This window comes from Myotis lucifugus, unplaced genomic scaffold (genome assembly GCF_000147115.1).
Source record: "Myotis lucifugus unplaced genomic scaffold, Myoluc2.0 scaffold_3, whole genome shotgun sequence".
NCBI classification, from domain to species: domain Eukaryota; kingdom Metazoa; phylum Chordata; class Mammalia; order Chiroptera; family Vespertilionidae; genus Myotis; species Myotis lucifugus.
The window spans coordinates 29,995,161-30,021,743 of NW_005871051.1; the positions used below are offsets into that span (position 1 = coordinate 29,995,161).

General features: G+C 46.8%; 1 protein-coding gene across 2 annotated transcripts in view; it reads right to left on the reverse strand.

The window, feature by feature from the left end:
- The window catches only part of IQCA1 (IQ motif containing with AAA domain 1), a 115,502-nt gene extending 93,309 nt beyond the window's left edge, over positions 1 to 22,193 (reverse strand). For both annotated transcript variants that reach the window (XM_023759579.1, XM_023759573.1), the window contains exons 1-5: positions 21,933 to 22,193; positions 14,370 to 14,694; positions 11,246 to 11,365; positions 7,727 to 7,918; positions 5,585 to 5,656 (exon numbers count right to left, since the gene is read on the reverse strand). In XM_023759579.1, coding sequence (XP_023615347.1) covers positions 5,585 to 5,656; positions 7,727 to 7,918; positions 11,246 to 11,365; positions 14,370 to 14,694; positions 21,933 to 21,943 — 720 coding nt within the window. In that variant the 5' untranslated portion in view covers positions 21,944 to 22,193. The remainder of the gene's footprint in view (positions 1 to 5,584; positions 5,657 to 7,726; positions 7,919 to 11,245; positions 11,366 to 14,369; positions 14,695 to 21,932) is intronic.
- Positions 22,194 to 26,583: the final 4,390 nt, after the last annotated feature.

Genomic DNA, 26,583 nt, shown 5'->3' on the forward strand with positions numbered 1-26,583 from the left:
GTCAGACCTTTTAAAAAACGTGCATTTGTCATTTCAATAGCTATTGCTGATCTGCCTCGCAAAGAGGTCGACATGTCCCTCTCCCCCCGACAGCTTGATGGAGCCTGTGTTTCCAGACCTTGCCAACATTGTGGCATTCACCTTTCTGATCTTGGCTAACTTCAATAGGTAAAAATAGCAATTAAAAAAAGATTTACTTTTATTTTTTAAAAATTGACTTTTAGAGAGAGAGGGGAAGGGAAAGGGTGAGGGAGAACCATAGATGTGAGAGTGAAACATTGATCGGCTGCTTCCTGCATGCCCGCTACTGGAGATCAAGCTGAAACCTGGGCAGGTGTTATGACCTGGAATTGAACCAGCAACCCCTCAGTGCATGGGACAACACCCAACCAACTAAGCAACACCGGCCAGGGCAAAATGGCAATTTTTAAATAAACCTTTGAATCATGAGCGATATGAGCATCTAAAGCCAGGATTCTAAGCCACTGGAAGAAAAACAGCTGGCACTTCCCCAGCGCTCACTGTGCACAACATGCAAGACTGTTTTGAATGCTTTCCAGAGGGCAGTGTCTTTAATACGTAGCACACACCGATGCGCAGGTGCCAGGACCATTTCCCACTTGCATATGCGGAAGTCTCGGCCCGAGGAGCCAGGCCACCACCCAAGTCCACACAGCTGGGCAGTGGTGCGGCTGGAACGTGAGCCCAGGCTGGCCGGCTCCGGAGTTCTCGGCCTCAACCACTCTGCATGCTCCTTGAAAGGACTCTGCGGGCCTAAGTGGAGATGAATTAGGGCAAACGTCCTGTTTGAGGACGTGCCTGTAGGAATCCTGGGATCAGGAGGCAAGAGGGAGAGAATACCTTCATCACTGAATTGCTGATGACCTGAGACCCAGGCGAGAAGAGAGCAGAGGAATAATAACAAAAACCACCTCACGTCAGACTACAGGTTTCCACGTCTCTAGACTGTAAAATCCCATTTAACAGAAAAAACAAAACAGTGACTTTTCCTTTTTTAAAACCTCTCGAGGTGGGCTTTTGAGTTCCCAAAGATGACTCAGGGTCCCCCTGACCCTCTGATCGCCTGGCTCCGCCTGTTGGAGACCCGCACATCTGCACCGGGATCACAGCCAGCCTGGTCTGCGGGCCGTTCCCGGGCAGCACACACAGGGCGCGGTGTGGCGGCACCTGCTGCCTTAGGGACCCTGGGCACCTCCCTGGCAGCCAGATGCTCAGTTGCATGCTAGACTCGGGCCTGCACCACTCCAGCTCCACTGCAAATGCCTGAATCACAAAGGCCGAGGTATTTCCTATTTGGAAGCCAGTGGCCTGCGTATTTGATGCAACAACTTGTTCTGAAGTGTTTCGTGTTCTGCAATGCAGAAAAGTTATCACACTTCTTGGTACTTTGCACTGTAGACATCATTCCGTTATCAGGATGACACACTGATGTTCCACGATGACCAACAGCAGCCGCCACTCCTGGAAGGGTGTCTTTGTCATCCCCCCTGAAGCCCTATCAGCAATTCTGTCCTGCTCTTACAGCAGACGGGACAGAGGCTCACAGGGAGGGCAGGGGTGTCGCTCAAAGCCCCCAGCTGGCCACCTGGATGCCTGCTTCCTTGTCAACACAGTGGAGCAAACCCTTCAACACCTGTGGTGGAGACGGCCACTCATTTCTAAGATGCTGCCTCCCCCCGGGACATTTAGGGAATGGCTCTTTTCCATTTAAAACATTTAAAAAAATCTAAAACAAATCAAAACAAAATCCCATAAATCATGGCATACCCATTCATTGAGAATAAATTTCTTTCTAGAAACAATCAAATGTCATTTGGAGCCAACTATCCTATATAATATAAGCCTAATATGCTAAGTGTCTGACTGATCGTTTGACCATTTGACAATGCACATGGCCCGGCTGGACGCCATGGCTTCTGGTTGATATTAACGTGCAACCATGAAAGCGTTTCATTTTGGCTGATCAGACCCCAGTGGTCCCTCCCCAGCCCCAATCATGCAGCAGGGGGGTGGTCCCTTGCAGGACCCCTCGGGGGATGTCTGCAGGCCAGGCCGAGGGACCCCATTGGTGCATGAATCCGTGCACCGGGCCTCTAGTAATACATAATGCACATGGCCCGGCTGGATGCCATGGCTTCTGGTTGATATTAACGTGCAACCATGAAAGCTTCTCATTTTGATTCTTGGCTCATTTCAGCTTTGACAGCCCTTTCCAAAGAGGAGCCCACGGGTGCTGAGGGCTGGGGAAGCATTGGGCACTGCACCCGCCTTCCCAAAGGAAGCCTTGGAGGGAGCGTGCCGGGGGCCCCAGCACCTACTGGGGGTGATTTGTTCATAAAGAAATAAGTCTAATTCATTGACCTAAAAACAACCTAGCACCCAGTTTGCTTTGCGTTGGGATCTGAAAGTGAGCAGGCCTTTGCGGTGCTGTGAGGGTCCCACTGATGCATTTCGCGGTGACAGTTCTTTCTCTTTACTACGCGCCCCCCCCCCCCAGTGTTCATTATAATGCAAACAGTGATAGCTTCAGGCTAACACAGAATATATGATGGTCATGACTGTAGGACCAATTATTTCAAAGGGATCCACAGAATGAAATGTATGACATTCATTAAGTTTCCCTCTACCTGATCCACCCCATTGCCTCTGCCAATTAAAATAACTGCACATGAATTTCTAGAGTGCTATTTATTTTCCTTTGTAGATTTTAGAATATAAATATTTAAAATGGCAGTATCAAAAAAAAATTTATATGTCAATGGTAAGAAAAACATTTGGCCGGGAGTGGAATGATGGCATAATGATGTTTCTTGCTCTAATTCTGGTTTCAGTTACTAAATAGTCACCCCTGGAAACATGCCAAGCTTCCCTGACAGATGCATATACAGTTTTGATCAGATAAGTCACTGGTTTCCTCACTGGCGTAATATAACAAAATGAAATAAGGGAAAAATGAAATTTTAAAACAAGCAGACACTATCTTAATTAGTGATAGAGTGGAAAATACATTCAATTGGAAACATTTCTTCAATTTGGGGTAATGAATTTTTATGGTTATCAGCTAGTGAGCAGAAGATACCATTCTTAATAAATTGAATCCATATATTTCACAATGGTGTAAAATTTCAATGAGCATGCGTACCACACACACACACACACACACACACACACACATGCACACGCACATGCACACGCACACGCAGAGGGGGAAGAAAAGTCACCTTTAATAGAAAACAGATGAGTTACTCTCTTTATATTGTCCAAACTCTGCACTGCTGAAAAATTAATAGGCATTTTTTATTTGAGCTGAGCAGATACAAATGACAAAAGCAGAAAAAATCATAATAAGAGACATTCTATCTTTATGTGGGATCAATATAAGATATTAAGGCTTCAAGATGGAAAAAATATTGTTTGGCCATTCCCTAAGTTTCTGGTGCATGAACGTAGTAGATGGTCAGCAAATGCAGGCTGGGTTAAATTAAATGGAAATTGTTGAATTAAAACTGCTGCTAACACAAAATTTTATGTTCAACTTAGATTATCTGAGATTAAATCTTTGTCTGTGAGTTTAATTTTTAAAGTAGAAATTGGAAGTATCTATTGTTTTTATTATGATGTCTCATATCTGCGTGTCTATTAAGGATGGTGTAGAGGAATGTCAGCTCATTCCCTATCTACTTCCCCACATACACCACACAATTTGGAGGGCGTAGGAGAAAAAGTTGATAATATTCCATGGCCATTTACTTTTATTTTTAAATGTGTACTTTTTTTCCAGTTAATGAAGCAAAATTCAAACGTGTAGGAAAATACAGACAATTATGGACAAAAAATTATTCAAAAGTCCCCACATTAAAAAATGAGCAGCCCCAGCTGGTTTCTCAGTGGTCAGAGCTTCAGCCCTGGTGAACTGAAGGGTCGCCAGTTGGATTCCTGTCAAGGGCACACACCTCGGTTGCAGGCTTGATCCCTGGCCCGGTCCCGGTGAGTGCCTGTGGGAGGTAACCAACCGATGTGTCTCTCTCACATCAATGTTTCTCTCTCCCCCTTCCTTACACTCTCTCTAAAAATCAATGGGAAAACTATCCTGGGGTGAGATTAATGAAAACCAAACCAAAAAAAAAAAAAAAATTAGCATTATCTGAACTCGGTATATTTTCTTTCTTTGCATGTGTGTGGATGTGCGTATATATTTAGATGAAATCGTATTGTTGTGTATAATTCTAAATCCTGTATTTTCACTTCGAGCATTGAAAATTAGTCATAAACATGTTTCTGATGGTGGCTGGTGGCGTGGCACTACATGAATGTAGGTCCACCGCAAATCACTTAACTACATCCCTACTCTGAACACCAGAATTGTTTATTTCCAATTTTCATTAAAAAGGACACTAGGAAACTTCTATGCACAGACATCCCTATTTCTCATGATTTCCTTAAGCTAGAACTAGAACTGGGGGTGAAGGATGGAAATATGCTAATGGTCTTGCACAGCCGGCTGACTGCCGTTCAGAAAGGCCGAGTGGGTCTCACCCATCGGGGGTGCGGGTGAGCACCGCCTCACGTTCCTGTCAACAATTATAACTTGAAACACAGACACACCTTGCCCTCCTCGGAGGCTTTTGCTGGGGATGCCGACCAAGGAGGAAACGCCCAGCACAGACAGAGGCTCCAAGACGGTCCAATGATCCTCACCTCCTGGTGCTCGCACCCTCCTGCCCTCCCCTCTGCCTGAGTGTGGGTGACCCTTGACCTGCTTCTAACCCGCCCGATAGGGCAAACGTGCGGCGTGCCACTTCTGTGATGCTTGCAGGAGATGGAGCATCTCTCCCTGGCTGGCTTTGGTGACCAAGTTCTCACATGGAGGGGCCCCATGGCACTGAGCTGGGCTGCATCCGGCTAACAATGGGCCGGAAAATGGAGGCTTCCATCCGACAGCCCACAGGGGCGGAGTCCTGCCAACCACCACACACACTGGGAAGCAGATCCTCCCCCTGTTGAGCCTCAGAGGGGATCCCAACCCGGCCAACATCTTGACTGCAGCCTGGGAGAGGCATCCAGTCAAGCACAGACTCCTGATCCACGGCAACCGAGAGAACACGCCTGTGTGTGAAAGCTGCTCGGTTGGTGGTAATTTGTGACGCAGCAGTAGGTAACTAACACACCCTTTCAAGTCTGCGTCAGTCACTGTCCCCCAGAGGCAGCAAGTCAGTGCAACCTGGTCACCACAAATACTAATAAAGACGAGTGCACTGCTGACATCAGCCGGAACAGCATTGGTGAGCAGCTCAGCACCTGCGTCCACATCTGGCGGGGGGTAGGGAGGGGGGTGGTCCACAGATTCTAACAGAGCGGGTGTGGGGGCACACCCCTGCTCCCCTCCCCCCAGGCAGGCTCTGTCAAGTACAGGTGATTCCACCTTCGTCAGTCACTGGTTGTTTATTTTTCTTTCCTCTTTCCCCTCAAGGAAGACTGGCTAAGGAAGACTCAAACCATACAGGTGCTACTGTCTTTCAGAAAAGCGGACACATGTTGTGTGTGTGTGTGTAAGTGAACTTACCATGCCCAGGAACACCATCTCCTCTTGTCTCTCTCTTTCGGTTTTCTTACTTTGGTGGAAACCTCGCCAAACCTAAAAACAAAGAAATGATTACTTGTTTTGTATATAAAAATATAAAAGGGAACAGTACCCTACTGTTTCTGCCGTACAAACGCACGTGCCAAAGGACAGGCTGTGCACGCAAGGTCGTGCACGCGAGTGTTGATGGAATACATTTTCTTCTGCCATCAGAGGCACAATCTCTAAGAAAGAACGAATCACAGAAACGGTTTATACCGCTGTCTGAGGACACAACCATGGACTCTAAGGTGGGCCCTTGTACAGCACCGCCCTACTGAACGGGGGGTCCTGGGGGCAGCCCCTCTACCCAGGGACCAGACTGGATCCACACTCACCAAGACCCTGGGAGGAAACCTGCTAACCTCAAACCCCATCCACCCAGCAACAGCCTCACACCTGTCAGAATGGTTATTACAAAAAAGACTAGAGACAACAAGTGCCTGCAAGGATGTGGAGAAAAGGGAACGGAAATGGGTGTGGCTGCTATGGAAAATAACATGGAGGTCACCAAAAAAACAAGGAAGAAACAGAACTACCACACGATCCACCAATCCCACTTCTGGGTATAGATCTAAAAGGAATAAAATCAGCACCCAAAGAGATATCTGCACCCCTGTGTTCACTGCAGCATTCTTTCTAACAGCCAAGACAGGAAAACACCTTAAGTGTCTGTTGATGGGTGAATGGATTAAGAAAATATGGTTTACAATATAATGAAATATTATTCAGCCATAAAAAGAAAGAAAACCTATTTGAGACAACATGGGTGAACTTGAGGGCCTTATGCTGAGGGCGACAAGTCAGACAGAGAAAGGCAAATACTGTATGATCTCCCTTACACGTAGGTTCTAAAAATACTGAAGCCATGGAAACAGAGAGTAGATTTGTAGTGGCCAGGGGCTGGGATGGGGGGGTATAAGTGAAGGTGGGCAAAGGTCCTAACTTCCAGGTATAAGATGAGTGGTAAGTTCTAATATACAGCATGGGGACTAGAGTTAATGACACTGGATTGTACCCTTAAAAACTGCTAAAAGGGATGCTGGCTGCTCTTAAATGTCCTCACTATAAGGAAAAATGGTAATTGGGTGCGGTGATGGCTGTGTGGGTTAACCTTACTGTTTTACAATATATTCGTGTATCCAATTATGACATATATCTTAAAACGCGCACAATATTCTATATCAAATACATCTCAATAAAGTTGGGGGTGGGAAGAAATGGCCTATAATTATCCTTAGGGAGATTCCCCTATCTGGGTTTCTTCTAGATTGCAGGAACATGGGACTAGATCTAAGGGAGTTAATTCATAGTTACAAAAGAAAATTTCTGCAGTCACGTGGGGAAATATAACGGCAGCGTTGAACTGCACAACTCAGCCGTGAATTCAAATGCTTATTTAAAACTTCATATCTGCATAGAAACCAGACAGAAGACAGTCTCTTATCTGACCCTCCCCCGCCCCTCGCTGCCATTCAAACACAGTAAGGGGCAAGCGTCCGACCTCCCTGCTCCAGCTCATGCCCTGGTACTTCCTTTCTCTCCAGCCTAATTCTAATTTGTCACATGCCGTGTTTTGCGTTTTCCTATAAGCAACGTGGTCTGTATTTGAAAAACGACAGGGTATAAATCTGACTGAAGGGAGGAAACCTCAAGGCCCGCTTTCCAAAAGGGCACCGAGGCCCGCTCACTGGCGCTGGTCGCTGGGACCCGTGTGCACCGTGCTGTAGGCACCCACACCTCCTGTACTGTATGTCCATGTGTCAGTGGGTTTTAAAAAGTCATTAAAGATTTATCTCCTCACTGAGTTTTCAGCAACATTCTTTCCAACAATTATCAATGACTTCAAAAACGTGTGAAGAAAATGCCTAGACCTATTTATAATAACATTTAAAAAACAGGACCAAGCTTAGTTAATGGTTTCCCCAGGGTAAGAAAAATCAAGCTTTCTGGAATTTCGTCCGGCTCTACTACAGGTAAGATTTTGGAATTCTGAGGTTCGGAGCTGACTGCACCCCGGTACGCATCCCTGGCGTGCCAGACACCGGATCCCCAGGACTGAGGGCCCTCCCCATCCCATCGCACCTTCTGGATCCGCAGTGCCGCTGCCCCCACGTCTGCCATTTTCTCGCCAGGGACCTTGGCTTGCCTTGCTCTGAATTCTTGGAGGAAGATCTGCTTCATGAACAGTGCTCTCAGGCGACCTTGCCGTGCCCTCTCCGCAATCTGAATTAATTTCACAGCCTGTTCTAGGGAAATGGTCTTTATAGATAATCTCTGCAAAAAATATTTGAGATCAATCAATATTTAATCATGTTAACTATACCAACTGATCCCAGAAACATCACAGGCGTACTGCCAGCCCCAACCTGCAGAGTTGCCAAACTGCTGATAAAGAGTGTGACGTCCGCTCACTACTAATCATCTTCCCCATGACTTATGTATATTTTGATAAGATGCCATACTCGTGCCGTGGTCCCACATGTAAGCACCCCTTCAGCTTTCCTCTACCATTCCAAACAAAATACTAATTAGCTCCACATTTTAGGTTGGCAGCAAATTATACTAAGAATGCCAATAAAATGGATTTAATGAAACTTGAAATGGCTATCAATGTTCATTAACTTAATAGTATAACCATGAATTAAAAACACATCTCTAGCTCGGCTGGTGTGGCTTAGGGGTTGAGCACTGTCCCGTGCACCAAGAGGTCACGGGTTTGATTCCCGTCAGGACACATGCCCAGGTTGCCGGCTTGATCTCCAGTAGGGGGCGCTCAGGAGGCAGCCAATTGATGTCTCTCTCATCAGTGTTTCTATTTCTCTCTCTCCTCTCTCTCTAAAATCAATAAAAACATATTTAAAAAAACATAATACAAACAAAAAACAAACACATCTCTGAGAATTTAAAACATAATATACACGTGAAGTAAAATGCTGACTTTAAAATCCATTACAGAATGATCTGGTGAATATAACGAATGCTAGAATTACTGGAGGAGTGTTATCTTTATATATGAAACGTCCTCCAGTATCTACAAGTTTGCATTTCAAAACATTCAGACATGACGGGCTGGTGCAGTACAATGCTGTCTTTGGAGGCAAAGTCAGATGAGGGAATGTGATGTTTTGGAGGAAAGAGGAGTAAGAGCAAGGCTGCAGAGGCACCCAGAGGCCTGCATGTGTCCAGTGCGGGCTCAGGCCCTCGGCCTTCCGTTTTCCTGGGAGGGAAGGGGAGGCTGTGCATGTGGTCTGGCTTGGGCAGAACCTCATACACGGATGGGGCAGATGGGAGAGGCCACTGGAATCAAAAACACCCACGCACAGGCTGAGTCCTTGTCCAGGCCTCAGGGTAGCAGTGGCCATGATATCAGGATACAGCGCAAGACACCGAGGTCCCAAGTGTGGCTGCTCCGATTCATCACCTGGGGCCATCACTTCTCTGTGTAATGGCATGTATGTGCATGGGTGTGCACATGTGTGTGTGTGAACAGGAAGGACAGCAAAAGGACATGGACTGAGAACCTACAGATGCCAGACACTTTCCATGCACATCCTCATCAAATCAAGGCAGGCATTACAGTGGCCACTTAAGGGTGAAGGAGAATGAGGCTCCAAGAAGTAAAGTGATTTGCACACATTCCCTGGTTAGTAAGGGGTGGAGCCAATGTGAAGGAGAGGCCCCTCCTTCCTCTAGAGCAGCCACCACTCCTCAGTGTGGGCTGGGTTCCTCAGAGGAAGCAAATTCACCTAACAGTCCCCCAGAGTTCTGTGTTCAGTGAGCTCTCGTCCTTCACCTTTGCAGCGAGCACACATTTTCAATAATGGAAGAGCGCGTGTTAGACTGGAATGAATGTTATTCAGGCTTTAAGTCAGAAGATGTGTGTAAAAGCACTTAAGCAGATAGCAGGTGCCCAGCAAACATTAGCTCTTATTGTATTTCTCTCCTTTAGATTCTGTACTGTCTGTTGTTCTGAAGATAATTACAGTCCTTACTGGCGACTTCTAAGGGATGGAGTAGTCGATGCGACAAAGATAGAGGCTCTGAGAGTAAATATTAAGTATTACAAATGTAGGAGCGGACAATCATTTTCATTTATCAGAATTCCTCTTGGGGTATATATTGCATATATTTTCCAGAAATAAGCAGCTTAAGATGAGAGTGGGGGTCCAGTGAGACCCCGAAGGGCATGGTGACATCAGTCAGATGCCCAGGGCTGGTGCCAGAAGCCAGGAGTCTTTTTTATTTTTTAATATATTTTTACTGATTTCAGAGAGGAAGGGAGAGGGAGAGAGATATAGAAACATCAATGATGAGAATCATTGATCGGCGGCCTCCTGCATGCCCCACACTGGGGATCGAGCCCACAACTTGGGCATGTGCCTTGACTGGGAATCGAACCATGACCTCCTGGACCATAGGTGACGCTCAACCACTGAGCCACGCCAGCTGGGCAGAAGCCAGGCATCTTGCTGAGTGTGAGCACCTGTGACCCAGAGCTGAGCAGTGCCAGGGCTGGATGCTGAGGGAGGTAGAGCCTCCTTGTTGCTGACCCACACAGAGGAAGAGGAACTGGGGGGAAGGGGGAAGAGAAACAGCAAAGAGGAATTTTTAGGGTTTTCCTGTAGTATGTGCAAAGTAATCTCTCTTCTCTGCTCCCCTGTGCAACCTTAATTCTGCTCGCTTGCCAGTACTCTGGGCTCACGAGCGGATGGGAGGGGTGACTAAATGAAGGGCTTCGTGCAGATTGAGCATGAACTGAAGGGCAGACTCAGGGCTCCAGGGGTGAGGATGGCTAATGACCCAGGCAAGTCAGCCCTGGGACCTACTTCCAGGAATGTACAATGTGGAAGAGGGGTCAGTTACTTAGGGGACAGGCGTGGGAAGGAGAGTTGTCTCCAACTAGGGGGGGTCAGGAAAGAATTCCTGAGGGAATGAGTGTCATTTGGATAGGCTGGGACAGAGGGAGGAGAGGGAGCCCGCTCTGCCCAGGAAGCAGCTCACCTACTCAAAACGAGAGACAGTATAAGGCTGGTGAACCCAGAGCACGTGATCTCGCCCCATCACCACTCAGCATGAGCCTGGCGTCAGGCTGGCAGTACCCAACGGGGCCTGTGTGTAGGGAGACGGCACAGGCGAGGCATCCTGGGCACCCTGGTTGGCACCGGCAGGGGCAGCATAGCTGCCAAAAGTGTCTGGTTCGCTCTGAACTTGAGGTTGTGAAGGTCAATCAGCTTTTTAGAAAGTGGAGTCATTTTTGAGTTCCGTGTAAGTTATCTCAGCCCTCCATTATTTTATATGAACACCATTCAGCTTCTGACTTAGGCGAGGTGAATTTGAGATGAAAAAATTAAACCGAGTTGCTCATCTACACAATCTTAGAAGTGCCGATTTAATCAACAGCGATTATATTTTGGTCTCCATTTCTAAGTTCTTGACAAATAATAGTTATGAATCACCAAAAACTTCTATACTGAGTAACAAGGGGAGAAAGGTACTGCTCTCCTCACACTAAAAATAATCTAATTGCTTCTCAATTAGGAGCATAAAAAGCAGAGTTTGTAGATTACCACAGAATAATGTGTGTTAAGATGATATACGAACCATTTCTTGTATGTCTAATCCTGTGTCCGCTAATATTTGAGCAAGGATTTTCTCTCTTCCTTTTATTACTTCCAACTTCTCCTTCAAAAAATACTTGGGTATGGGAATATCTAATTGTTGCTAGAGAAAGAGAAAAAATAAGCAAAAGAGGATTTTTGTCACAATTCCAGGACTCATATCCATGTAAAATATACAGTAAGAACATGACAGGCCTGACTTCCCATCCTCATTTCAGAGACGATGAGGCGGTGGTGTGAGGAGAGTTCGTTACTGCTAAGGAGACACAAATAAAGTCAAAAGGAAAAATTGTACCCATATTCCTGGTTTAATCATTACAGTAAGATTTCAGTAATTCATATCAGTTAGGCTTCCATTAACTAATGAATTTCTTTAAAGAAATGTAGTATCATCTCAGTCTACCTAGAATAATAATGCAAATTAGGATAGCAAAATCTTGAGCTGTAGAGATCTTTGAGTTAAACCTAATAATTTATCACTAGCATCATCAAATGACTTGTTTTATTTTTACCCAAATTACTCCACTACAAAAATCACTTACAAAATTAATTTGCATTATTAGGAAACTTGTTTTTTATACAATAAATATAAACTTCTATTCTTCACTATGTACATTACCTAATATTTCAAATTAGTAGAGGTCAAATGAGTATTTAGCAGTCTGAGCTCAATAATCAGGAGTGTACAAAGGCTATTAAAGGACTTAGGTGGGCCCTTGACCAACTCCATTGAGAAACACTGTTGGATACTCTTGGACACTCCTGGCTGGCTGCCTTCTGGTAGACCAGTTGGCTGGGGAAAGCTAAGGTTCTGATTTTCAGGATTAATTGTCCTTTTCCCTATTCTGATGTGAACTCACACTCATTGCCCTAACCAGGAATTTTGAACAGGCCTTCCCCTAAATAAATATTATAGCATAAAAAGGTGTCTTTTTAAGGACTTAGTGGGATGGGATCCCCAGAACTTGTGGGAGGTGGCAAAAGTTTTTGAAAACCAAACCTTTAGGCTAATGGAGTATTGGGGTGCATTAAGCATGCGTTTCTAGGATCCAGTGGGTGAGTGTAGTCCAGGGACAAAGGCAAGTCAGGGGAGAATGATTATATTTTTATTTTATGTTGTGATTTTTATCAAGATTTTATTTATTAGCAAGCATGTTCAAGTGTTGTACTTTTCTCAAGTATTGTGTTCTCTCTCTCTCTCTCTCTCTCTCTCTCTCTCTCTCTCTCCTCTTCCCTTTTATTAGGGAAGTCTCCTGGTTCTACAGGTCCCATCAAATAGTTGGGTGCTGGCCCCCCAAACATAAAGGACCTGCAGGCTATGCAGGTGACAGAGCCACTGAAGCCCAAATACCGAGGATGCTAGTTGGTCTGGGCTTCCACCCTGAAATACAGGACTAGTCCCCACAGACATTTCCAGAGGTTAGTGTGTCTCCCTGATCAGGGCACTGTTTATGAAGTCCATGTAACTGATGTTGGATGCACCCTCTAATCAGTTGGATCTCAGTGTTGTCACATGGTCAGTCCACATCTTCCAGGACTGGCAGAAAACACTGTTGAGAGTTTCCTGCTATGAAGGTTTCCAGAAGGATGTCATTTATTCTTCATCTCTCTCAATGCTCAGTGGCTCCATCATCTATCCCTCTAACTTCCCAGTGACTCCATCATCTCTCTCAATGCCCAGTGGCTCTATAATCTCTCTCAATGCTCAGTGGCTCCATCATCCATCCCTCTAACTGCTCAGTGGCTCCATCATCCCTCTCAGTGCTCAGTGACTCCATCATCTCTCTCAATGCCAGTGGCTCTATCACCTGTCTCAATGCTCAGTGGCTCCATCATCCCTCTCAATGCTCAATGGTTCTAGCATCCCTCTTAATCCCATGGCCTTCAAGAAGATAAACCAGCTGCAGCAGAGTACTGATGGAAGTAGTAAGAAAAGTAGAGAATGAACTGAACAAACCTGCCATATAAATTACATAAATTTCTTATTCCTTAAATTTAGGAATATTTATTTAATATCCTTAAAATTAAATTGATAAATTCAATCATTGAATATGATTGAATGACTATTTCATGTTTATCCTAAGTTGTTCTTGATATTTTCACAGGGGTGAGTAAAGTGCATGTCCTAAAAAAGCTTTAATTCAAGCTCTTATCAATAAATGCAATAAACATGAAGGTTTTCAAATGATCCTCAACATTTTCATTCATTTCAGTTATTCTCTTCAGTCTTTAGGCCATTCTGATAAAATGCACTACTAATGCTAGGAAAGTCTATCCCAGAAAGAAACATAACCTTTAAGGAAGCCCAAATATTTTCAAAAGGAAGAAATATTAAACCCCATGTAGAAAATTCAACATTTTCTCCTTTTATCTTTACTTTAGGGAAATCGTTCCTTTCACAATGAAGCCTGAGCTCACGGGGCCATGAAGCTGAAGTGTGGGATCCACTGGCCCTTGGAAGACCTAGCCAGACAGAGTGTCAGAAGAGACCCTGGAGTCTGGCAGCAAAGGTCAGAGGGTAGTCACAGGGGCAGAACGCTCACAGGAAGACATTGTGGCCACAGGTGGGAGAGCTCCAGGGCCTCAGAGAGGGAGAGGGAGCCCTTCTTTGGTGCCTGAGGCTTGAAGATCTACTATCACACATCCTCTGAGTCACCAATGACCCAAACAATGGAGGAGATGCATCCACCTGGGAATAGGGAACCAGCAACCAAGGCTGCTCATCCAAAAGATGATGGAAAAGAAGCCAGAGAGAGATTTCCTTGAGAAACAGAGTAGAGACACGGCTGATGGAAATGGGAGGGTTTGCACCACAGCATATCTGGGAAGGGGTCAGCCTGCTCCATTCCAACAGGCCAGGACAGACACCATGATGACAAGACGACAATAACCTCAGTGTCCAACAGACCCAAAGACTGTGCCCCAAAGGAAGGAAACCCAGGCCGGGCCCACGGCAGTGTGGTGGAACTGAAGGGCTGTGCTTCAACTTCCAACACCACAAACAGCAAGTAAATCTGTCTAGACAGCCTGGAGAATATTGGTCACAGGACTGCACATCTTATTTAAAACCAAAAGAAACTAATAATAAAAGAGAGGCGAGTACTTACGGGAGCCAACTTTAGATCCTGTAAGATGTCATCAAAATAGTGGAACTCAGTTAATTCCAGTTCAACCATTTCGTTCTTCAGCTCCAGGATGCGACCCATCACTCCGTCCAGTATTTTCCGGATCAGTATTCGTTTCTGCGGATGAACGATCTGGTCATAGACATTCTCCAGGTTTCTAAAGATCTGAACATATTTTACGTAGAAGGTGGCTAACATATGGAAGATGAAAACTTGATTTCTGTGTGGCTCTACCATCTTCTGAGACTCTTTATCAAGCAAAGAATTGAGGGCTTCTTGGGTCTGATGCCACATCTCATTGTACATTCTGAGAAAAGACAGAGAGTCCAGATAATGCAATAAGCAACAATGACTTAGTCAGGCATACAGACTGGGCATCTGGAATAACAAAAGGTAATATCATCAAGTGTGAGCTCAGAACACTGCATGTAGTCACAGGCTCTTTAGAGAATTTATGTCCTGTTTGGATGTACATGTGATTTTTAGATAGGACCACTTCTACTGTTATCATCAAATAAATAGTTTAAGAAGCCTTTTATCGATATGCTATACCTATAAAGCCAGTGTTGAAGCTAGTTAACTGATTTGTCCATATACAGAGATGGTGGTGTATAAATTGGACCAACCACTTTGGAAATAACTCAGGATCCTCTTGGAAAACTGAACACGTGCACACACTATGGAGGAACAATTACACTGCAGAGAAACTTGTAAATCTGCATCAAGAATGACCACAATAACATTTCTCTATAATAGCAAAGACCTGGAGATAACCCAAGTGTCCATAACAAGAGACAGGCACAGAAACTGCAGTATATTCACCAATAGATTACCACACAGTAGTGAAAAATGAGTGAATTACAGCTATAAGCACCAACCAGGAACCTTGCAAACATAATGGAGAGTGGCAAGCACAGTGCAGCCACGGCTTGGAGGCTGACCTCTAAGGGCTGCCTTAGCAGGCTCCCTGGCCCCAGCTTGCAGTTGGGTGAGACAACACAGTTGGGAGCCTCCAAAGGCTCAGGATGGCGAGGGCCTCAGCGTTGCCAACCCCAGGACACCACACCATCCCTGGTTGGCTTCCCTGGACTCAGCTCACACCTTTGTCACCGGTCCCTTCATTAGTCCCCTGTGCTGCTGATTGCGTCATTCTCTTCCTGTCGGGACTTTGCCATTCATGGCAGAAATGTTTTACAAGGCATTTTGGGTGATTTGGGCTTTGTATAATATCTAAGAATCAGGACTGAAAAGCGAACTGAAGTTTGGTGTGTTTGGGAAGGAGCTTATGAACCAGTGGGCTTCACCTGGGGGTGAAGGGCTGGGCAGGATCCTGGCCACTTCCTGGGGAAGAGAAGGACCCAAGAATGTTGATGTCTGTCCAGGTGTCTATCTGCCGGCAGAGCAAGTGGGTCCAGGGGGCTGAGAGTTCTCACTCCTCCTTGTGCTCAGTCTGGCCTCTCCTATGCCTGGCATCCCCAGGTGCCTGCACACGCTTCCTCTGCCTGATGGGCAGCCCAGCGCTGCTCTGGGTTGAAGTCCCTGATACAGATCTGCAGCCCGTCCTCACTCGCCCAGCCCCGCTGAGAAGGACCGGACCTCCTCCCCTCTTCCCAGGGCTCTGCCCAGACCTGGCTTGCTATCTCCCCGGTTGCTGGCCCCTGTCGGTCTCTGCCCTGCCTCTCCTTTCTCATTCAGCCTCCTTTCCCTCCTTCTACATTTTCCTGACATCCCTTGTCAAATGCTCCAGTGTCCCCTTGGCCCTCATGCGTTTATAGCCTTTTAAATCTTTTATTGCCATTTTGGAGGTGATTTGAGAGGAGGTGGTGATAAACATGCTCCTTCAATCTACTTTTTTACACTGGGGCCCCTCCTCTACCTTCCCAAGGTCATTGCGAGGCATCCCCGCACCTGCTCCGTTCTGGCCCCCCTGTCTGCCCTTCCTCACCCGTGCTCTGCACTTTCCTCTGAGTAAGGAGTTGTGAGCACCACTGACTGAGCTCGGACCACCTGCCACCTTCTGTCCTACAGGTCATCCTGGCTACATGCCACCAAGGGGCCTCCTATCACTCCCACCACAGTTGGGGGAAGGAGACGGCTTGCTCCTGAGTGACGGGGCCAGTGTTGGACCACCAGTCCCTGTGATGTAAGCTCAGACCACTATCCAAACTGACCCACCTCGGCATCTAACAGAAATGAGTGAGCCACTGCCACCACTAATGCACAGCTGTGATTTCTGCCTAGATGGGCAGACACCACGAAAACTCAGATTTATGGCTCCAAACCTCCCACAATTCCTCCCCTGCCCCTTTCCCAGGGAGCTTGGATACTGAATATTGCCCCTGGCACTCCAGCCACAGGGTTCAAGTGCCCGATTTCTCCAAACTTAGAAATGTTTTAAAAGCATGGCAGTGAAGAGCACTCTGCTTTGCGAACTTGTCAGGAAAGAGAAGCTGATGGTCAGAAAGTTAGAACTCCTTTCGCCCAGGACGATTCACTCCACCCATAACGCGGGACCAGAAACCAGTGCTGTTTACCGGAAACAAGCCCACAAAGAACAGTAACAACAGCAGCAATGTCGCCTGCCTGTTCAAAACGTCGGGGACGGCTGGGCACTTCTGCTTGTCAGGCCTCAAAAAGACAAGCAAACAGCAGAGGCGGGGAGGAGGCAGAGTGAGCAGGGACCGGATGCATCGTGGATCAGAATAAACAGAGGCTTATCAAATGTCTGCCTGGAGAATATAAAACTGTGTAGGGTCCAAAGAAGCCCAGACTTCCAGCATGGGGGAGGGGGCAGCAGGCCTAAGGGGCTCCCCTCCCCGACCTGACGAGGCCACGGGCTGCGCATTCCAACAGGCTCAACAAATGTTCACATAAAACAGAAAACCCGCCCGGTGCGTTCTGCGGACTAAATAGGGTTTAGAGCCTAAACCTGTCAGGACAACATTATAGAAGGAAATTACAGGCTAATGCTGTTTAAACTTGGATCTGAAACTCCACTTAACAAACAGAACAGGGCGCCAGATCAAAAGAACCATTCCCTGCGACCAAGGAGGGGTCATCGCAGGAACTCAGGAGAGTTAAACATCAGGCTGAACTAAACGCAGCGACAGAGCGGTAAAAACCAGAGATGATTTCCACAGACACCTAAAGATGCCCAATAAATTTTAATTTACGAGGCGTGCCCGATTAAGAGCATTATCTACAGGCCCCAGAGACTATACGACGATGACTGCTTCGACATCCTAAATCCAGAGACCGAGAATGATTTCGGCCGAGAAACACACCCAGAAAAACAGAAGTCAAAAGGATAGGCACATAGGAAAGGGATTCATAGAAAAGATTTTAAAAACTGCTTGTAAACGACTGCTTGTACATTGCAAAATCTAAGGAAATCAGTAACAAAAATATAAGAAGTCAATTAGTACAGCAAAGTAGCAAGATGTGGCTAAAACCCAGAGCAAAGCTGAAGAAATGCCCAGAATGCTAGCTGCAGAGCAGGCAAAAGGCAATGTCTGCTCCTGCCCTGAGAGACCAAATAAAAAGAAAGCAGCCTCCTGAGCCTGACACACAGATTTCATATGACCAAGAATTGGGTAATCATACACTGCAGACTCTAGAAAGAATTTTAGTCATAATTTCTGCATTGGGGGAGGGGGGATGGAGTCTATGATAAAAGATAAAAGGCATCTTATCAGACTTCAAAGCACTGAACACACTGGTAAGCATTAAGGTTGTGCAATAGGGAAGGATACTGCCCTCATAGGAAACTGGAGGGGTGACCTGAACCCCACAAAGCCCCAAACCCATCGGCAGCAAGGGATCTTGGGTAGAAGAGGCTTTCACCAGGAAAACCACAGCCAAGTGAACAGAATGGAACACTCCTAGAATTTAAGAGCACCTAGATGCTGCTTTGGAGCAGACCCAGTCCAAATTCACCCAGGGTCAGAGAAGCAGAAACCCTTCCAGGGCCGTGGCGGAGCCGACCGCTCCCTGGAACTTTTGGCCAAAGGCCATCCTGGTGGCTTGAGCCCTCAAGTCCTGCTATTTGGGCTGTAGCCCCTTCTTCCTCACCCACTGTCTGTCCACTGACCCTTGTTGGAGAGACCAGACAAAGGTTGCTGGTTGATGGGGAAATATTAAGTAGCTAACTGAGCATGCCGAACCCCTTATCCTGGAGACTGACTTTGGCTTCAGTGCTTCCTATGTATGTCCAGTGGCCACAATCCCTCCATTCCCTGGTCTGCCAGGGGCCTGGACACTGGGCCTCAGCCAGGCCAGCCGGTGGCGTCCCCACCTCCCAAACAACCCCAGACCGGCTTGAGCCTCATTCCACCTCGCTGCCGGGAGGTGCAGCATCCTCCAGGCGGTGCCCATGAAGAGCACATTGGATAAGGCTGCGGTTCTCAACCTGTGGGTCGCAACCCTTTTGGCGGTCAAACGACCCTTTCACAGGGGTCGCCTAAGACCATCCTGCATATCAGATATTTACATTACGATTCATAACAGTAGCAACATTACAGTTATGAAGTAGCAACGAAAATAATTTTATGGTTGGGTCACAACATGAGGAACTGTATTTAAAGGGCCAGAAGGTTGAGAACCACTGGGATAAGGGATGCAGAGAGATGACTTTTTCATAAGAGCACATACTATAAAATCACCCTTTTGAAGTGTTCAAATCAGTGGTTTTTAGTATATCCCCAGAGTCGTGCAACTATCACGTTTACCTCATTTCAGAACAGTTTCATCACTCCAGACAGAAACCCTGTACCCGTTAGCAGTCACTCCCTGTTTGCCGTCATTCCCATCTCCCCGGCCCCTAACAACCACTCATCTAATTTCTGGCTCTACTGGTCTATTCTGGACATTACACGTAAGTGGAATCAGATGCTAGGTGGTCCTTTGCGGCTGGCGCCTCACCCTGGCACAGTGTTTTCAGAGTTCATCCATGCTGTAGCCGGTCTCAGTGCTTCATTCCTTTTTACTGCTGACTAGCGTTCCATTGCATGGACACGACACATTTTGTGAATCCGTTCATCAGCCGCTGGGCACGTGGGTTGTGCTGCCTTCTGGCTACTGTGACTGACGCTGCCAGGAGCATTCCCGTGCCGTTTTTGCGTGGACATGTGTTTTTGTTTCTCCTGGATATGGCAAAGTGGTGTTTGAAGGCAAAAGCGCTCCAAGTTTAAAATCAGAACCTGCTTCCTGAGTAGTTGCTCTCAGGCAGGTCACTTAACCTCCTTTGCCTTGACTTCCTCACGCTGGATACGGACGCCTGCCCCGGGCCCCCCGAAGGATTACTGCGGGATGGGAGAACAGATGTGGGAGTGTTCTGGAAATCTTGCATGCGTCTTGTAAAGAGAAGGAACTATTTTATCCAGGAGGCTACTTAGAATTGTTTAAGTACATGATTGGTTTCAGGCTTGAGCATATGACCTAGAAATGTTACAGATATTGAAGTCAGGGGGACTGCGGGTGGAGGAGACTGAATATGACAGTTGAAAAAGACCAGATTGTAATATCCATAGCCTGGCAGTGTTCCTAACTGGAAGTAGGGGTGTGGGGCGGAGGAGGCATGAATATTCAGGCATACCGTGGACTTCGATAGAAAATCTAAATACTGCAAAATGGGACTTCTCACCAAGTTCTATTACACACGACAAACCTTCACTTCTTCCACTGTTATCTAGATGTGAATTCTCTTTCTGGAATATTCCCTGAGCCTTTTTGTTGTAAGGGAGGCCTGGCTGTCCCCTAAGGACACAGTGGCCCTCTGGGGGGGGAGGGGCTCCCTTTTCCCCACCGGCAAGGAACTGGGTCAAGGGCCTTCCTTGCTCCTTACTGCCCCCTCCAGACCATTCTCCCTCCTCCCCCAACACTCCCCAGCTTTGAACCCCATTTCATCAGAAGGTATGGCCCACTGCCCCTCAGTGTCGCCGTTGTCTACCATTTACACCACCTTTCCAGGCCCCCTCCAGGGCATCCACCCACTGCGCTGCATGTTTACTGAGACTCCGTCTGCCCTTTCACTGTGATAAACACTCCTCTATCTGAAGCCAAGGCCTGGACTGGTCCCGTGCCCCCTCCAACAGGATGTCACCTGCTGCTCCCTCCTCCTCCCATAGCATCCTGTTTCCTTGACCACTGGGCCATTCCCTCCAACAAACAAATAGGCTATTGTTTCCTATCTTTAAAAAATATCTTTTAAAAAAAGGTCTGTCTCCAGGTCCTATTTCCCTGCCACCCACTTACAGCAAAATTCCTTAAAAACTTAGCTGTGCTCACTGTCTACAGTTTCTCTCCTATTCTCCCCTGCACTCACTCTAGGGAGTCTTTCTGTTCCATGGCTCCACTGAAGGTCAAGGTCACCATTGGACTCCGCACTGCCAAATAAATGGTCATTTCCCAGTTCTCCTCTGACTTCTCTCAGCAGCATTTCACAGTCTGCTACTACCTCCTCTGAGAAACATTTTCCCCCTCACCTGGCTTCCAGGCACCATGATTTCGCTTATTCCTCACTGAGCATGATTTTAACCCCTTTGTTCAGTTTCTCCTTTTGTCCCCAGCCTCTTTCCATCACAGGAACCAAGCTTAGACCTCACACCCTTTTTCTCTTCTGTCTACACTCACTCCATGCCTCATTAAAGACCACACATACACCAACAGCTGCCAGCTTATATTTCATACACAGACCTCTTTCCTGACCTCAAGACTTAAATATTCAACTGCCTATTTGATCTCCATTTGATGCCCAATTGGCACTTCAAACTCAACATGTCCGAAACTGAACTCCTGGTCTCTCCCACCCTCAATCTTTCTGCTCTTATTTCCATGCCGAGAAACCAGGGTTAGTAACTGCACAGGCTGGGGCTACAGTGCCTGGGTTGGCACTCTCTACTTTCTGTATATGAGTGCTTAGGCTCTTAGCGCCTAAGTTTCCTCATCTGTAAAATGGACATAATAGTAGCAGCTCCTACATTACAGGGTGTTGTGAAGATCGAAAATTATTCTATTTCAAGCACTTAGAACAGCACCCAGAGTCAGCACTATAATACACGTTTGAAGTGGTCACTATGAAGACCAAGGAAATCGCCGCCGAGCAAGGGCTGATGCAGTGGGACCCCGGAGGCTGGTGCTCTTCAGGGCTACCTGACTGGTGTCCTTGGGAAAAGCCAAGGGGAACCATCTTTCCTGACTTAATATTGGGACCTGGGTGTTTCCACAAAGCAACCACGTATTACTCTGAAATACTATCAAAAAAGCAGGCAACGTACTGAGGTTCTGCTTCCTACAAAATACACCATCAGGATCTAGGGAGCACACCAGGGGGCCAGGAAGAGGCAATGCCAGGGCAGGAGGAAGATCTATGAAATTCCTTGTCCACAAGAAGCTAATACTCTAGCCCGAGGAGAACCTTTATTTGCTAAAATGTAAAAAGAGGGAGGGAGAAGGGTGGGAGAAGAAAAAAGCAAAGAAGCAGCGCAAGCCACCCTTTGGTTTGGAGAAGCCCACCTTATGGCTATGGCCCAGCAACCCATTACTTACGCGCTCGACATGGCTGGTTACTTTCCCTCTTTCCCTCGCCCGCTGGGAAACTCTTCAGTCGTCCTCCTAAAGGCCGGCCTGGCTGGAGGGGTATGGACCGAGGCGCTCAGGGGGTGGTCCTTCTGGAGGGAGGTGCAGGACCTGGAAATATCCTCGCACTTCGGGCAAGGAAAGGTGACAGCCAGGGATGCTCAACCACAGAGAGGGGAATTGGATGGATCCCGCGGCGACCCACAGCTACTGGAACTTTACCGTGGCCACCGGTCTGGACGCGAGGCAGAACCTAGCAACGGAGAAGCTACGCCTGCGCAGTGCCATTCCTCTGCGACCTGGCGCGCTTCCGCCCCCGCTGCGCGCTATGCGCCTGCGCTGCCCTCTGCTGTTTCCGTGGCAACCGCGCCGAAGGACGCTGGGGCAGTCCCAGCAGGAGTCAGCGGATCAGCTGTTGAAGCCCAGGCCTGGCAGGAGCCCCAGGGAGGAGCCGACCCGCGGGAGGACCCGCCCAGCGAGATTTATCCGGGTCAGCCGCGGGTCCCATCCACTTGCGCGTCATCCCGTTTTCATCTACCTTCAGATATGTAGCCCTGGACAAGGCCTCGAATGATTGTCGCCTCAGCCTTTCCACCTGTAAAGTAGAGTAACAGTCATTCCTTCGTTCAAACCTTATTGGGCATCTGCTCTGAGCATATTTGGGGATACTGGACAAACGCAGACGCTGCCCTTCTGGGGCTTAATGGGAATGAGCCGCAGGTGCGCGGTAAATGGGAAAAGCTACGTGGGTGTCAGTTATTAGCAAGTCGCTCCGATTGCTTTCTTCGCTCTTCTTCTTTTTTTTTTGTAACTGTTCAGATTTATTTGCAAATTTTACACTCTGCAATTCGTAGAGAAATACATTCAGAACTCATGCAGCCAAAAGAGCGTGGTGAGAAAATCCATTTAGAAATGACGGAATCTGGGTGACAGAGCCCCTGCCCCACAGTGAATAATGCAATGACTAGAAAAGTAAAAACCAGCGAAAAATAAAGGAGCGACCTAACAAAAAATTAAGTACAACTTCATGCCAAAGCTTTCAGAAATGGCACTGCATTACAGAATGACATCCATCTCACCCTCACCCCACCCCCTTCCGGAATATCCCTCCTGGGGAAAGAAACAAAGTAGACAAAATATGGAGAATTCTCACCCATAATTCTGATGAAAAGAAGACACGAGTCTAAGAAGTGAGATGAAAGGGTAGAGTACGAAACCCCCCAGGAAATATGATACTCATGTGTACATAAACATGTTTTCAAATGCAAGTAATAGAAAACCCAGAGTCCAAGGTCTTAGACCAAAGGAAGTTTTATAATCTCCCTTCACAGCAAGAATGGAGGTGAGGCTGTTTCACAACTGATTGTTCCAGTGGCTAGTGACATCATCAATCTTGATGGTCTCTCCATCTTTCGGAGCTGTCTCAGGATGCTGGATGCCACCCTCACACTAGTTTACAGCATAATCAGGCAAGTTCTAAGCCCATCGCTCATTGGAAAACAACTGGGTGCTTTATTAGAAGGGATGGACTTTCAGACGATGGGAACTGTCAGACAACCAGTGCCAACCCTTCCGTTTCCTAACAGTGTGACTAGAAGCAGCTCCAGTGACATTTCTGCACCTAAGTCCATCTCTACGCAATGGGAACACCTGCTTGTTACTCAACGTGTAGGGTGGCTCCTTGGCTGGTTTTTCAACTGCCATGTGCTAGAACCCCGGAGGGCATGGCCCTGTGTGTGTACTATTCGGGAGGTTGAGTTTCTGCAATGTTTTACTGGAAACTCAGTGCTTGAGCACTGTTGATAGTTTTCTCGTATTCCTTCCTGAATGCAGCGAGGAGTGGAGTCTTGCAAAGATGAGTTTACCTAGCCTGTAACGAGGTTGTGGTAAGGTCATCGACGAGCCTGAGTACCGGACTCTGAGAAGTGACTGCCGTGATCCCATTGAGGTTTCGTGGGACTTCAAGGCACGCTGCAAAGGACGTGGCCCGGACTTTGATCCAGTTCCTCCTCCATCCTCCGGTAGGCCTGGGGCACCGTGGATAGCGAAGGCAGGCTCGATCAAAGGGAAAAGGTGTACAGTTCAAATAGAATGAGAAGGCCCTCTCCTCTGAACTCACACGTGAGAAGCATTTCCCGGGCTTCTAAGGATAAAAATATCACTCTACATAAGAGGTGTACGTTAAAATGCCAGGTGTGAAGCTCTCTGCTGCCACATCCGCCTTTTAGGTCTGGTGAATGTACAGAAGCAAGTGGATGAGATACTGCTGCTGACATTTCTACAATTACCTGGAAATAAATAAAGCCTGGGTTTTGTTAACTCAGCGTTATTAAAGTGCACATTGGTAGATCTTTGGTGTTCAAAGACATAACATTCACAGTCTTTCTAACCAACCCCCCAATGTCCAGGACAGGTTACAATTTATAATAGGGACAGTTCCACTCACCTCGAAGGATTGACATAAGGATTAGATGAATAATGCATGCAGAGCTCTTGGCACAAATTAGAGCCCACACGCTATCGTGTGGCAGCTGGTCCCCTAAGCTGCTTAGGTTGCCTAGGGGTCTGCTCAAAATTCACATCTCAATTAGCAGGATTCCTAGTTTGGGGTTCAGAGAAATCTTGGGAGATACCCCAGGTGTCCAAGATCTGCTCCTCGCAGGATGTGCAGCTGGGCGCTCACAACACAGACACCGGCTTAGCAACAACGACTCCAACAGCTGATAGCTGCCTGCCTGACGGAGTGTGGCTGTACAGCTTGGCTTCCCTCCAGTCCATCACAATAGCAGCAAAGGGGACTTGGACCGGGAAATGAGTCTTATTTGACAGATGTCATTGAGAAAATGCTAGTCAACTGAATTAAAAGGGATATGAGCAATCTGTACATCACCTTCTGGATGGAATTCCAAAGAAAACAGATTATACAAACACCAAAGCTATTTTACGTCAAATAAACCTCACTTCCACTGGGAAATGAGCATGTGTGTGTGTGTGTGTGTGTGTGTGTGTGTTTCTTAGAAGCGGCCTTATTATCTATAAATAAAACTGCCCCGTGTGAGAAAAAAATAAAAAGGAACTAGCCAGAGGCAGGATGTTTTCGATTATTATTATTATCCTGCCTTTTCCCACAAATACAGAGGCAGCTTTTGTAAGCCAGGTGCAAAGGAGGTCACTTCTCATTGTTTTAACACCTGCTGTCTTTCAGAATGAACACGGCTTCCACCAGCCATTGATCAATTCAGTCTTCAACCCACCGAGAATGACTGTCTCCTATATTTTGATAATACTTCTGAATAACGAACGTGTCCGTCCAATTTCTGTTTTGTGTTGTGTTGTCGTACCACTTCCCTTTTGCTGTTTTCACAGTGCTTATAATAAAACAATAGTTCCTGATTCAAGGGGCAGAATGCTGATAACAGCTGCATTGTTCATGAAACAAAAGTGATACATTCATGAGACTGACTTAGAGACTTGAATTGCTTATGGCCCTGAGTATATCAGTAAAATGCAGAGAAAATATCAACTGAATCTATTAATTTACCATAGGCCGCTGCCAGGTATAACAGAAATATAATCTTGATTTTAAAAAAGCAGGCAGAAGGTCAGTAAGAATTTTCACGTGCACACTGCCTCCTCTGTCTGTCTGTCAGTTTTCCCTCTGCGTGTCCTCCTCTGCTTCCTCTCTCCCTAGAAGTGCAGTATCTCTGAGAAGTGGTGTTGCCCTGTAGCAGGACTAGGATACCCGAGGCCTTCACAGCAGATGACAGGACAGTGGTCGTTGGCAGACTTTCCCACGGCTTCTTACTGCTCAGATGGCCAGTGTGGCCTGTGGGTGCTGGGAGAGCCTTAGTATTGGGTCATGGAGGGCATGTGCTTGCCTCATGCATCCCCATGGAGTTGTTTACTTATAATTTTTATGCATTAAAAATTGTTTCAGATGTTTTAGTTGCCCTAGTAAATAAAATGCAGATAAAAATGAGAGCGTCAACTTTTAAAATACTTTTAATTAACATATAAGTGCAGAAAAGTGTGCAACTCTCAAGCATCCAGCTCAATGAATGTTCCCATTTGCAAATACCCGTAGGATAGGTACATGGATTAAGACGCAAAAGAGCAGCAGAATCCCAGAAGCTCCCCTGTGCCTTCCAAGTCTCATCCTGGGTCTCCTTCCCCAAGGCAATCACGCCTGCCTGACACCAAAGATTTTTTCCCCCATAAAGGAAGACCTTCTATGCAGACTCTATGGGAAAGGAACTGCACAGTGTGTATTCTTTTCGGTATAGCTGTGGCCAGCTTACGGGCGTGAGACTCATCGGTGCTGTTGCTTGTAGATGACATTGTTCTTATTGCTGGGCAGTCTTCCCTGGTCTGAAGAGACCACAGTTCACATGTCCTTTCTACAGCGGAGGGGCAGCTGCTCCCAGGTTTGGGGCTGTCATGAGCAATGCACTGTGATCGATCTCGTACGCACTTTTGTGTGCGTGCATGCCCCTTGCTGGGTCAGAGGGTGTGTATATGTTCAACTTCAGCAGATAAGTGGAACTTCGGTTCTGGAACTTAATGTGTTCCAAAGGCTGTTCGAGAAGCGATGTGTTTGGAAACCAAATCATTTATCCCCACT